Here is a 14,121-nt window from a genome sequence, read left to right on the forward strand (position 1 = left end):
AGATAAAAAGAAAAAGAGAGGAGACAAAGCATGTGAGATAATTTTGGATAATAAAGAATGGATGATTAAATGATAAATGAATTAGGTTAATGTTTTTCTGCTTTGCTGAGTACAGAAGTGGTGGCAAGATGAAGAACCCCAGAAAGGCTCAAAAATTAGAGACTCTGGGCACTTCTGAAGGTACAGACATAGGATAGGGCTAGTAGTAAGAGGATTAGCTTAGAACCTATTTTGAGAATAAGTAGGCTTCTAAATTCCCTCCCCCAGTGTCTATAGCCAGGCAAGTTCTTATCTCCTACTTGAGCAGAAAATCGGAGGTTTTATTTCTGAAGCAGTTAAACAATGAATGGATTGATAAGAGGAAGCCCCAAGACCATGGCTATGAAGCAACCAGTACAAATTGTAGCAAGAACAAGGCAGGTAACAGGAAAGATGTCGAAAGCAAAAGAAGTCAGTAGATTTCTGTGTGTTTCCACTTAGAGAGGAATTTCAGAGTTTTTTTGTTTTTGTTTTTTTAATTGAAGTATAGTTGATTTACAATGTTGTGTTGGTTTTACGTGTATAGCAAAGTGATTCAGTTATATGTATGTATGTGTGTATATATATGTGTGTGTGTGTGTATATATATTCTTTTTCAGGTTCTTTTCCATTATAGGTTATCACAAGGTACTGAATATTGTTCCCTGTGCTATACAGGAGGTTCTTGTTGTTTATCTATTTTTTATGTAGTAGTGTGTTTCTGTTAATCCCAAGCTCCTCACTTATCCTTTCCCCCTCTCCCTTTCCCCTTTGGTAATCATAAATTTGTTTTCTGTCTGTGAGTCTGTTTCTGTCTTATAAATAAGTTCATTTGTATCTTTTTTTTTTTAGATTCCACATATAAGTGATATAATACGGTATTTGTGTTTCTCTTTCTGACTTACTTTGCTTAGTATGATAATCTCTAGGTCCATCCATGTAGCTGCAAATTGCATTATTTCATTCTTTTCTAACAGCTAAGTAATATTATATTCCACTGTATATAAGTAACACATCTACTTTATCCAGTCATCTGTCGATGGACATATAGGTTGTTTCCATGTCTTGGCTATTGTAAATATTGCTGCTGTGAACATTGGGGTGCATGTATCTTTTCTAAGTAGAGTTTTCATCATTTCCAGATATATGCCCAGGAATGAGATTGCTATATTATATGATTACTCTATTTTTTAGTTTTTTGAGGAACCTCCATGCTGTTCTCCATAGTGGCTGCACCAATTTATGTTCCCAGAAGTGTTTTTCTTTTTTTTGAATTATGCAATAATTAATTACAGCAAAGAGAAGAAACTTGGGAATGTTAAAAAAAAAACACAAAAGTTGTTCGAGAAGGAAGTATAATCATATTATATTACTTTTTTCATTTGACAACAAAAAAGTGTATTGTCATAATTATATAAACATTGAGTATTAATTTAAGTGAAAATTAAGGTTGTGGGAAGATCAGGGGAGAGAAAGTGTGAATGTGCATATGCGTGTGTGTGTGTGTGTGTGTGTGTGTGTGTGTGTGTGTGTGTGTAGGGGTATAAAGAATTAACTCCTAATCATGTGTAATAGAAAGTTAATAGATTATATACAAACTTTAAAAACCTTAAAATTATAGTAGAGACATGCCATATAGAATTAGGGAAATAAATACAATTGAAGTAGCTATAGCAACTGAAAGACAGTACAGAGAGGTGAAGTGGACACTGCTGTTTTTCACTATAAGCCTTGATGGGGTGTTACTTTTTAAATCATGTGCATTTACTGTATGATAAAAATTTAAAAATCACATTTAAAACAAAATAATCCCCTGGTTTTACAGGAAATTATTATGAAGTCTGTCTGCTTACTGTAGTTTACATACTTCTGCCAATCTTTGCTGAGTCATCTTTTCTTGTTCATCCATATTTTAGCTATGATATAGCTCCTCCTACTTCTACTCATTTTTAGAATATGCCAAGCTCATTCCTCCTTGGTAGGCTCTGCCCCCAAATCTCCACATGCCTAACAACTTCTTGTCACACTGAGCTCAGTTCAAATATCCTCTCCTCAGAATGCCCTCTGTGATCAGTCACTGAAGTCATTATCCTGTCTTATTTTCTTCATGATGCTAACACTGTCTAATTCTACCCTTCTTGAGGAGAGGACTGTGTGAGGGATCATCTTGATCATGCCCAAATATAGTTGTTTCATCACAGAACCATATTTTGTATAAGTAGAGCAGAAAATTTCAAGACAAGTTATTTTTAAATTTCCCTGGCTTCATTTATGAGCATTTATGGAATATCCTTCATGATTTAGCATTAAGCTGAATTACAGGTAATTTAGGCGAACCAAAACTGTTATTGGTATAGACAGTCTAGTTTAGATATAGGTCTAAAAATAACATCCAAGTGATGGGAAGTCAACAAAATCTAATTTTAAAAATTATAGGGATTTGACTACTGTATTAGTTTTCTATTTCTGCATAGCAAAGTATCCCAAAACTTAGTGGCTTAAAAACAGCAAACATCTATTATCTTACACTTTCTGTGAGTCAGAAATACAGGGAATGCTAAGCTAGGTGGTTGTCATAGGGTTTCTCATGAGGTTGTAATGAAGATGTTGGCCAGGACTGCAGGCATCCAGTGGCTTCACTGGGACTGGAAGACTGGCTTCCAAGCTCATTCTTGTGATTATTGGCAGTAGACTTCTCTCCTTTCCTACATGGGTCTTGGCACAAGGTTGCTTGTATATCATCATAGCATAGCAGCTGGCTTCCACCAGAGTGAGTGATCCAAAGAGGGAGAGAGCAAAATGGAAGTTATAATACCTTTTATGACTTAGTCTTGGAAACCACACTGTGTCATTTCTACCACATTCTATTTATTTATTTTTTTAACTTTTTATTTTATATTTGAGTATAGGTGATTAACAATGTTGTGTTAGTTTCAGATGTACAGCAAAGTGATTCAGTTATACATATACATGTATCTATTCTTTTTCAAGTTCTTTTCCCATTTAGATTGTTACATAATATTGAACAGAGTTCCCTGTGCTATACAGTAGGTCCTTGTTGGCTATCCATTTTAAATATAGCAGTGTGTACATGTCAATCCCAAACTCCCTAACTATCCCTCCCCCTGACCCCTCCCCCCTGGTAAACATAAGTTTGTTCTCTAAGTTTGTACCACATTCTATTTAGTACAAACCAGTCACAAAGAAGAGCCCACATTCAAGTGGAGGAGAATTAAGCTCTACCTTTTGCAAGGGGGAGTATCAAAATGTTTGTGGACACATTTTTTAGATTATCAAAACTACTGACTTATTATCAATTAGCTTATTTATTGCTAGTACTGTGCTATTCTCTAGTGTGTGTGTATTATAAGCTGTCACAGAGACATAAACTAAAGTGTAGTCTTTTAGTTCCCTCTGGGAAGCACCTAATATTTGAGGAATACCTACTGCATGTCATTGTACTGGATTCTTATTGTGTGTTGTCTGATTTAATCCCCTGGCCACTTTGTAAAAGGGATATTATATTTAATACAAAAACAGAGGCTTTTATGAAGTAGAACGTACTCTAAGTAGGGAGTTAGGCTGAACTAAATGATATACACTGCTTTACTTTGGTATAATCACACTAGAGGCCTTTGATCCAGTTTAGCCGCAGACAGGTTTTGTTTGAAACACAAAATACTTTATAATTAAAAAAAAATCAGTTTACCATATTTAAAATTTGGCAGACTTCAAATGAAGTTCAGAAATCCTTATTTTGCGCTTCTTTGAAACAATAAAGCATTTCTGTATCAAAACAATCAGCTGAAATTGAGTCTTCTTTTTCAGGGAGATGTATACATTTAAGTCATTGTCTAGGTTTGTCATAATCCCTCTTAACAGGTTTTACCTATTCATGTTATCTTTCTAATCTTGTGGACGTTTATATTTGCTATTTCTGGCTAGTTAAATATAGCAAATAATTAAAGAAAAATCAAGTACTCAACTTTGTCAACATATAATTTTCAAAAAGTTAAAAACATGACTTGTACAAATATTTACTGAACGTATATTAAGGAATTATTTAGCTCATTAATAAGAGAACCAGCAGGATGGTAAATCTGGTTCACAGAAGTACAGAAAAGACTGAAGTATTTACAATCAGTGAAAGAAAAAATTCTGAATTAAGATTATAAAGTTAGATATAAAACTAGTTAACGTCATACTAGACAGTAAAACTGGGGTTATATTTACTACCTGATGGAAATCATTTGCATCTCTATTGGACAAAAATTATTTTTAATGCATCAATCTACACATTAATATTTAAATTCATAGAGACTGGGACCTAATCAATATTAAATTGTAAATTAAACAAAGGTATATTCCCTAGAGGAACTAAACAGTCTTTGAAAGGGCCTATTAGACAATGGTCCAGTATGACATTAAACACACATGCAGACATTCCTTTTATACTTTTTCTTAGCAAGATTTTGACTTTGTTCTCAATTATTTTGTGGCATAAACTACTCTACTGAATAATACTTGAAATAATACTTGAGTAGTATTATTTGCTAGAGCTGCCATAACAAAACACCACAGAATGGGTGGCTCAAAAAACAGAAATCTGTTTTCTCATAGTTCTGAAGGCTGGAAGTCCAAGATCAAGGTGCTGCAGGTTTGGACTTTTCTGAGACCTCTCTCCTTGGCTTGCTGATGGCCTTTCCTCTATGTGCAGGTAGCCCCAGTGTTGTCTGTGTATGTCCTAATCTCTTTTTATAAGGACATCAGTAAGTTTGGTTTAGAGCCCACCCTAATGGCCTCATTTTAATATAATAATCTCTTTAAAGATTTTATTTCCAAATATAGTCACATTTTGAGGTGCTGGGGGGTTAGGACTTTAACATATGAATTTGGGGGGAAAACAATTTAGTCCATAACACTGAGCATATATTGCATTGTAGTGAATCAAAAGTATTTAAGTTCTACATTCACCAATTCTGTTAATTAATTCCTTGCCTTATGATGTGATGAAAAAGCTGATGTAACTTTTTTTATCCAATTATAGATTATCATAAGTATCTTCTTTTTTAAAACTTTTCCCTTGAATTTTTAAATTAATTTCCACTGGGTACAACTTAAAGTTTTTACACCTAACATATATTGGGTTTTAAAAAGATAAAGTTACTTATATTTATATAATACTTTAACAAGTTTCAAAATACTTTCAATATTTTTTCACTGTAATTTAAAAGTTTATTAATATTGATATTTAGATTATTTTATTTAATTTATTTATTTTTGGCTGTGTTGGGTCTTCGTTTCTGTGTGACAGCTTTCTCTAGTTGCGGCAAGCGGGGGCCACTATTTATCGTGGCCTCTCTTGTCGCGGAGCACAGGCTCCAGACGCGCAGGCTCAGTAGTTGTGGCTCACGGGCTCAGTTGCTCCGCGGCATGTGGGATCCTCCCAGACCAGGGCTCGAGCCCGTGTCCCCTGCATTGGCAGGCAGATTCTCAACCACTGCGCCACCAGGGAAGCCCCTAGATTATTTTATGATTCAGAAGAAAGTGGTCAGTACTTTCAGATGTAGATACGAACAGAAAAGCAAACTTTGCTTTTGGCAAGTAAGAAATTCTGAATGACCATAAAGCAGCTATTTGTAAAGAACAGTGAGGGCAAAATCCTGGGCACTTTTGTTTGAAGAATGAATACAAGGCAACCAGAGAAACATAATAACGGGAACATATGTAATTTTTTGTCTAGTAACAGTAAAGTAATAAGGGTCTTACTAAAATTTTAGAGACAATTTTGTAATGTCGTAAAAATCTCCTAAAATGTTCAAGTCTTCTATCTATCTATCTATCTATCTATCTATCTATCTATCTATCTATCTATCGATCTATCTATCTATCTATTGGCTTGCTTACTAGAACTCTGTTTAATTGCTTTAATTCTCTAATCTTAATAAACATCACATTAAAAGCAGATAGAAACTTCAAATATAGGAAAAGGAAACAATGCCAATTCCCACAGTTACGGTTTGGCTAATTATTAGGTTCTTTAGTGAGACCTTGCTGCTTCAAACTAGGATGTTGTTAACAATACCTATTGTTTCAGTAGCAGAGCGTCTTTCTGCAGCCATACAGAGTTGAAAGAAGTTGTGAATGCTGTCAAACGGCTCTTTTGTCTGAATTTACAATTGCATAGACTAAACCAACTGCATGCCTAGCATGAGAGATGGGACATTGAATGGACTTTGGCACATAATTTATCTGAACCCTAGGTATCTGAAATGGCATTTGAAACAGTGGGTTCTGTTCTCTAGCTGCTATAATAATGCAAAGGGAATAAAAAACAAAGCTAAGTATACATTTCCACATTTCTGGAGACAGAAAAAATAGTTCAGAAATTTAAAACTCCTGGCTGCTGAACTGATTCAAGTTCTTTGTGAAACATTTAAATGCTTATGTTTCCATAAAGACTGTGTAATTCAGAAATGAAACTGTAGTTGATAGACTGACAATCTGTATCCAGTGAACTGCAATATCTACTTTTTGCTTGCCCTTGTAGGGACTGATAGAAATTCCCACAAAATTGCTGCTTTCTCTACCTTGCTTTGACAATATATATATACCATTATGAATATAATGATGGCATATGCATCTATGTTAGTTTTTTACTGAAAGAATATCATTCATGTAGCAACATGTTACTAAGAGTCTTTTGAAGCATAGGGTAAGAAGAGCATTTAGGTTCAGATTACAGAAAGAAACTCTACTTAGCCAATGAATCATAGATCCATATTAAGTTCACACAAGAAGGTAGCAAAATATAATTTTCAGTAGATAAATATATGGCTGTCATAAAATTCAGGAATGAATATGGACCAGAAATTTATGTATGGCATTACTGGGGGAACCAGCCCAATACTGATGATCTAAGAGCATTAGTGGAATTGAATGCTTCTAGGCATCTTAAAGAAAAGGAATGTTTAAATGAGATCTGTAGTTAGGTATAAAAATGGTCAGTGCCTCACAGGCTAAGAGACTAGAATTTTTGGGGTTATCCTTTCTACTAGATAAATATCAACAGGTTAGCATGAAATTTCACAGTGTAGTTCTGATCAAATAGAAAATACTCAAGTCAAAAACATGTACAAAGAGCTAACACCTATCCTTCTCAAACTCTTCAAAAATATAGCAGAGGGAGGAACACTCCCAAACTCATTCTACAAGGCCGCCATCACCCTGATCCCAAACCCAGACAAAGATGTCACAAAAAAAGAAAACTACAGGCCAATATCACTGATGAACATAAAGGCAAAAATCCTCAACAAAATACTAGCAAAGAGAATCCAACAGCACATTAAAAGGATCATACACCATGATCAAGTGGGGTTTATCCCAGGAATGCAAGGATTCTTCAGTGTAGACAAATCAATCAATGTGATACACCATATTAACAAATTGAAGGAGAAAAACCATATGATCATCTCAATAGATGCAGAAAGAGCTTTCGACAAAATTTGACACCCGTTTATGACAAAAACTCTCCAGAAAGTAGGCATAGAGGGAACTTACCTCAAAATAATAAAGGCCATATATGACAAACCCACAGCCAACATCATTCTCAATGGTGAAAAACTGAAACCATTTCCACTAAGATCAGGAACAAGACAAGGTTGCCCACTCTCACCACTATTATTCAACATAGTTTTGGAAGTTTTGGCCACAGCAATCAGAGGAGAAAAAGAAATAAAAGGAACAAATTGGCAAAGAAGAAGTAAAACTGTCACTGTTTGCAGATGACATGATACTATTCATGGAGAATCCGAAAGATGCTACCAGAAAACTACTAGAGCTAATCAATGAATTTGGTAAAGTAGCAGGATACAAAATTAATGCACAGAAATCTCTTGCATTCCTATACACTAATGATGAAAAATCTGAAAGAGAAATTAAGGAAACACTCCCATTTACCACTGGAACAAAAAGAATAAAATACCTAGGAATAAACCTACCTAGGGAGACAAAAGACCTGTATGCAGACAACTATAAGACACTGATGAAAGAAATTAAAGATGATACCAACAGATGGAGAGCTATACCATGTTCTTGGATTGGAAGAATCAACATTGTGAAAATGACTATACTACCCATAGCAATCTACAGATTCAGTGCATTCCCTATCAAACTACCAATGGCATTTTTCACAGAACTAGAACAAAAAATTTCACAATTTGTATGGACACACAAAAGACCCCGAATAGCCAAAGCAATGTTGAGAAAGAAAAATGGAGCTGGAGGAATCAGGCTTCCTGACTTCAGACTGTACTACAAAGCTACAGTAATCAAGACAGTATGGTACTGGACAAAAACAGAAATATAGATCAATGGAACAGGATAGAAAGCCCAGAGATAAACCCACGCACGTATGGTCACCTTATCTTTGATAAAGGAGGCAAGCATATACAGTGGAGAAAAGACAGCCTCTTCAGTAAGTGGTGGTGCTGGGAAAACTAGAAAGCTACATGTGAAAAGAATGAAATTCGAACACTCCCTGACACCATCCACAAAAATAAACTCAAAATGGATTAAAGACCTAAATGTAAGGCCAGACACTATAAACCTCTTAGAGGAAAACATAGGCAGAACACTCTGTGACATAAATGACAGCAAGATACTTTTTGACCCACCTCCTAGAGAAATTAAAATAAAAACAAAAATAAACAAATGGGACCTAATAAAACTTCAAAGCTTTTGCACAGCAAAGGAAACCATAAGAAGGTGAAAAGACAACCCTCTGAATGGGAGAAAATATTTACAAATGAAGCAACTGACAAAGGTTTAATCTCCAAAATATACAAGCAGCTCATGCAGCTCAATATCACAAAAACAAAAAACCCAATCCAGAAACGGGCAGAAGACCTAAATAGACATTTCTCTGAAGAAGATATACAGATTGCCAACAAACACACGAAAGGATGCTCAACATCACTAATCATTAGAGAAATGCAAATCAAAACTACAGTGAGGTATCACCTCACACCAGTCAGAATGGCCATCATCAAAAAATCTGTAAACAATAAATGCTGGAGGGGGTGTGGAGAAAAGGGAACCCTCTTGCACTGCTGGTGGGAATGTAAATTGATACAGCCACTATGGAGAACAGTATGGAGGTTCCTTAAAAAACTAAAAATAGAACTATCATATGACCCAGCAATCCCACTACTGGGCATATACCCTGAGAAAACCATAATTCAAAAAGTCATGTACCACAATGTTCATTGCAGCACTGTTTACAATAGCCAGGACATGGAAGCAACCTAAGTGTCCGTCAACAGATGAATGGATAAAGAAGATGTGGCACATATTGAGTTACTTGTAGTGAGGTGGATGGACCTAGAGTCTGTCATACAGAGTGAAGTAAGTCAGAGAAAGAAAAACAAATACCGTATGCTAACACATATATATGGAATCTAAAAAAAAAAAGGTTCTGATGAACCTAGGCGCAGGACAGGAATAAAGACGCACATGTAGAGAACGGACTTGAGGACACGGGGAGGGGGAAGGGTAAGCTAGGACGAAGTGAGAGAGTAGCAATTGAAGTATATACACTACCAAAAGTAAAATAGATAGCTAGTGGGAGCAGCTGCATCACACGGGGAGATCAACTTGGTGCTTTGTGACCACCTAGAGAGGCGGGATAGGGAGGGTGGGAGGGAGACGCAAGAGGGAGGGGATATGGGGATGTATGTATGCATATAGCTGATTCACTTTGTTGTACAGCAGAAACTAACACAACATTGTAAAGCAATTATGCTCCAATAAAGATGTTAAAAAAAAAAAACAACAGATACATTCTTCTCGAGTTGCACCATCCGAGTCACTAGCTTCCTCCTTTTTTTTAAATTTAAATTTGAATCAATTAAAGTGAAATTCAATAAAGGTTCGGTTTTTCAGTCACACTAGCCACATTTTAAATGCTCACTAGACACAGTTAGTCATTATTTTCTTGTACAGCATAGATAATAGAATATTTCCAATATTGCAGAAAGTAGTATTCAACAGTGCTCTTCTAGAGAATTAATCAATCTTTGAGCAATCCTGTTTTACATTGCCTGCATATGCCATCAAAAGAACATATCATTCCTCCTTTTGCTTTATTTCCAAGTATTGGATACTTTTTGTAAATAAAGGTATTTACAGCTCTCCTTTTCTACCTCTCCTTTTTTTTTTTTTTTTTAAATAGAAGAGGGTCTGAAAATAAGGGTTTACCTTAGTTCACAAAAAGTATTTACTCCTCTTACTGCTAACGCATTTAGCTGTGTCACTGAACCACTTATGCCCATTGGGTTAAATGAACTATTTGGACAAATGCAAAAACTAGGAGAAATATTTTATTGTAAATACCTATTCTTTAGGATTTAGAAACTCCTTGTCCTTTTATCTAGGTCATCCTCAGTCCTTAGATAGCAAGAAGAAAGGTATCAAGCGGTAGTCATTATTTTACAGAATAACTACTTACTTACTTTGGCATAGCAAGAAATTATCCTTGCAATTTTTTTTTTTTTTTTTTAAATCATAAAACTACCTGTACTTTTGAAATATCCTCTGTGGTGGTTTGGGCAGACTTATGTACTCTTTGGCTTATGATACTAGATTTGCACCTGTGATTCAGTGATTTTGTGTGTGTGTTTTTCAGATGTGCAACAAATGGCGATTGACTGGCTCACCAGAAATCTCTATTTTGTGGACCATGTCAGTGACCGGATCTTTGTGTGTAATCACAACGGGTCTGTGTGTGTCACCCTGATTGACCTGGAACTTCATAATCCTAAAGCAGTAGCAGTAGATCCAATAGCAGGGTAAGAAATTCTTCTTTATAGTGTTTGATCTGAAATAATTTCCGTTTAAAAAAATCAGAGTCTGACAAGAGTTGTGGGATATAAGACGACAGGCTCATAAAACGTTTTTAATGTTTATTTGAACAGTTGCATTGCAGGAAGGAAAAAAGAAGTTGTAATCTACCATTCAGAAGCTGGGCATACCAATTCCTTTACACATCAGTATTGCACGGCTAACCTAAGGCACCGACAACCCACTACTCTTCCAAGAATTGCTTTGGGGTTGCCAGAGAAGACCCTCAGCATAGTTTTAGGTTAAAGAGAGGAGACTTAAGTTATTTAGCAGTGGACCTTGTGGTTAGCAGACTTCAAAAATACTACCTGAAAGATGGACTATTAACAAACTTAGCTCCAACACAACATTTAGGATTTATGAAAGGGGCATAATACATGTTCAAGGGTAACTAGTAAAACATTAAGGTTGTCTTAGTTAGTTGAAACCTTTTTTTTTTTTTTTTTCTCTAACTACTGATGTGTAAACACTATATTACTATGGAGCTACTGAATTAATCATCAGAATCCATCTTCACTTTTTCTTTGACTTCCCAATTTTGCAAGCCACTCTATTGGTTAAAAAGAGACCTTATTTTATCTGAACTTCTTTTAGCTAATAGGCTCATTCGTCTTTTTTTAATATTTCATAATTTTCAAAATATAGGTACACATGTTTAAATTCCCAATAACTCTGTTCATATAATTAGAAAATTAATATAGGAATTATGCTTTATTTTTACAAACACTATGATATTGTATAAAGTTCTAGAAAGCCAGTTTTTCTTACCAGTAACTATTGGGAAAGGATACTTTCAAATTAATGGCATAGTGTACAACTTTAGCTGGAAGACCTGGTGCTTTTTTTCAGATGTAAGTTGTAGCAAAGATTTGAAAACTAAAATATTGTCCTTGTTATTGTTTTAATCGTCCCCAAGCAGTTCAGGCTGAAATGTCTGATGGAACATATCCTAAACTGCCATAAGTCCCCATTCAATAAATGGGAAAATATTTACTGAAGAAACAGCTGTCATCCATATGTGGACTTTTGTCACTCTTTACTTAAAGTCTGATTGAATATTAAGATACATCATCACAATGGTTCTGATCTTGACAAGAACAGCTTGCACGTAAGAGCTTTGCTAGGAAGGCTGTGTAATATAATTCTTGAATGTAGCTCTATTTGTATTTGCAGCAGATGGTTACTTGACTCGATCTGACTGCAGTGATGCTTCAAAAGACAAGAGTAAGAGAAGTTGTATTTAAACTGATTTGGTTGGGTGTTGGTTAAGTGTAGTAAGGAAGAACTGGGAATTTACAAATGTGCTAACAACATTCTTTTGACATTCTGTTTAGAAATATATTTGCTTGTGTGTTTTTCCCTGGATGTGCTAACTGAATTTAAAATTAGCCTTTAGATAGTCTTGTCTGTCAGAAATGTTGAGGTGAAGCTATTGTGTTTCTCCCATTTTTATACCACTCTTATCCTTCGCCATTCTTTTTTTTTTTTTAAAAAAAAAAAACACATTTATGTATTTATTTGGCTGTGCCGAGTCTTAGTTGTGGCCTGTGGGATCTAGTTACCTCACCAGCGATCAAACACAGGCCCCCAGCATTGGGAACTTAGCCACTGGACCACCAGGGAAGTCCCAATCTTTCCCCATTCTTAAAAACAAAGATCCAGAGACCCTTTTCAAATAAAACTGCCAACCTGAAATATAATATATGTGACACCATCTCCCTTTCTGAAAAGCAACACGTTTTATGTTCTCAAGCTTCCTATTTCTCCCTGTCATTACATGAAAGAACCATATTTTGTCATTTTTGTCAAAGGAATTAGGAGTAGAAAACCCTCACACTGTTTGTGCTTATTCTCTGCTGGATTCCTTTGGGCCTAGTAACTGTTTTGTCATGTACCATTTATCACAATAGGTTCTTTGGAATTTTTTTGTTTGAGTTTGCTCTGTCTCTCTATCACCGTTTCTCAATCCTGATTTCTAGGAATCAGAGGAGGAAAAGCTCTGCTGTTTTATAAATATAATCCCGTTTGTAATAGAACACTTCTTAAAAATATTTATTTTTCTCTTCATACTGTATCAGAAATGTGGCTAGGGTTAACGTGATGCTACCTAGGGAAGGAACAGCAGGTTTTTTCTTTTTTCTTTTTCCTTTAACTTCTACTTTTGGGAGCTCAAGGGTAATTTGAATAGTTGAGGTTAGAACAACTCTGCATGACCTACTAAAGGGGACAGGTACCACCAGTGAAATTTCTCCCACCTTTTCCTAATCGTCTGAGGTATATTTCTTTGGCTCTGTCTGTTATAACTTCAGTTCAGAAAACATCAGAATGTCTTAAAAGTCTGACCCGACTCTTACAGCTTGACCTTAATAGGTATGGAAATGGCTGGAGATTTGCCTTACCTCCCCAGAGGCTGCATTGAAAAAAAATATTTTTCACTTGGCTGTACTTTTTACTTTTCTCAACCTCCTATTCCCTTTTTTATCTAAGAAGTTTTACAATATTATCATTATTATTATTCTAAAATTTTTAAATTTATTTTTTACTTCTCCACAGGTTGAATATAGATTAGTAATTTTCTCTAGACTATCAATATGACTTGGGCCAGGCTCCAATCCAAATTTGCCAGGAAGAGATTGTTTATAAACCTTTTTAATTCATTTTCTTTGTTTTTGTGATGTTGATATTGACTCATTAATTCAGGCTATTTTTCTGGAGATACTTCTTGAGATTTTCTTCTTCATTTCAAATTTTAGCAATATTTTCTTCCAGTGGTTTCTTGAAGAAATTTCTAAAATTATTTCTATAGAGTCATTAGAGTTTGAAGGTAGCATAGAGATTATAGTCCAACCAATATCAAAAATAGCTTTTCTGGTAGTTGTTACTAGAGTTCTGCTTGTTTAATGATTACGAATTTAATCTGAAGTCACTCTCCCTAGGATCAAATCCCGCCTAGTTACTAGCTGTGTGATGTTGGATGCCTCTTTGTATCTTTATTTTCTTACCTTAAAAATATGAATAGTGATAATCCACTAAAGGACTGTGTGAGGATTAAATAATGCCAAACATATAAAGCACTTTAATACTGTTTGAGTTGTAGAATATGTGAAGTTCTCTTTTTCATGTTGCCTCAAAAATAACTACTAATCTTTCCAACACTTACAATACTGTTGTGAATTGAGTGATGAGACCAATATTCCACCTCAT

At 35.2% G+C, this 14,121-nt stretch overlaps 1 protein-coding gene across 1 annotated transcript in view; it reads left to right on the forward strand.

The window, feature by feature from the left end:
- The window catches only part of LRP1B (LDL receptor related protein 1B), a 1,676,205-nt gene that overhangs the window by 714,227 nt on the left and 947,857 nt on the right, over positions 1 to 14,121 (forward strand). The window contains exon 8 of the mRNA XM_068543688.1: positions 10,703 to 10,865. Within this exon, the coding sequence (XP_068399789.1) occupies positions 10,703 to 10,865 (163 nt within the window). The remainder of the gene's footprint in view (positions 1 to 10,702; positions 10,866 to 14,121) is intronic.

The sequence above is a fragment of the Eschrichtius robustus genome, chromosome 5 (genome assembly GCF_028021215.1).
Source record: "Eschrichtius robustus isolate mEscRob2 chromosome 5, mEscRob2.pri, whole genome shotgun sequence".
Taxonomy (NCBI): Eukaryota; Metazoa; Chordata; class Mammalia; order Artiodactyla; family Eschrichtiidae; genus Eschrichtius; species Eschrichtius robustus.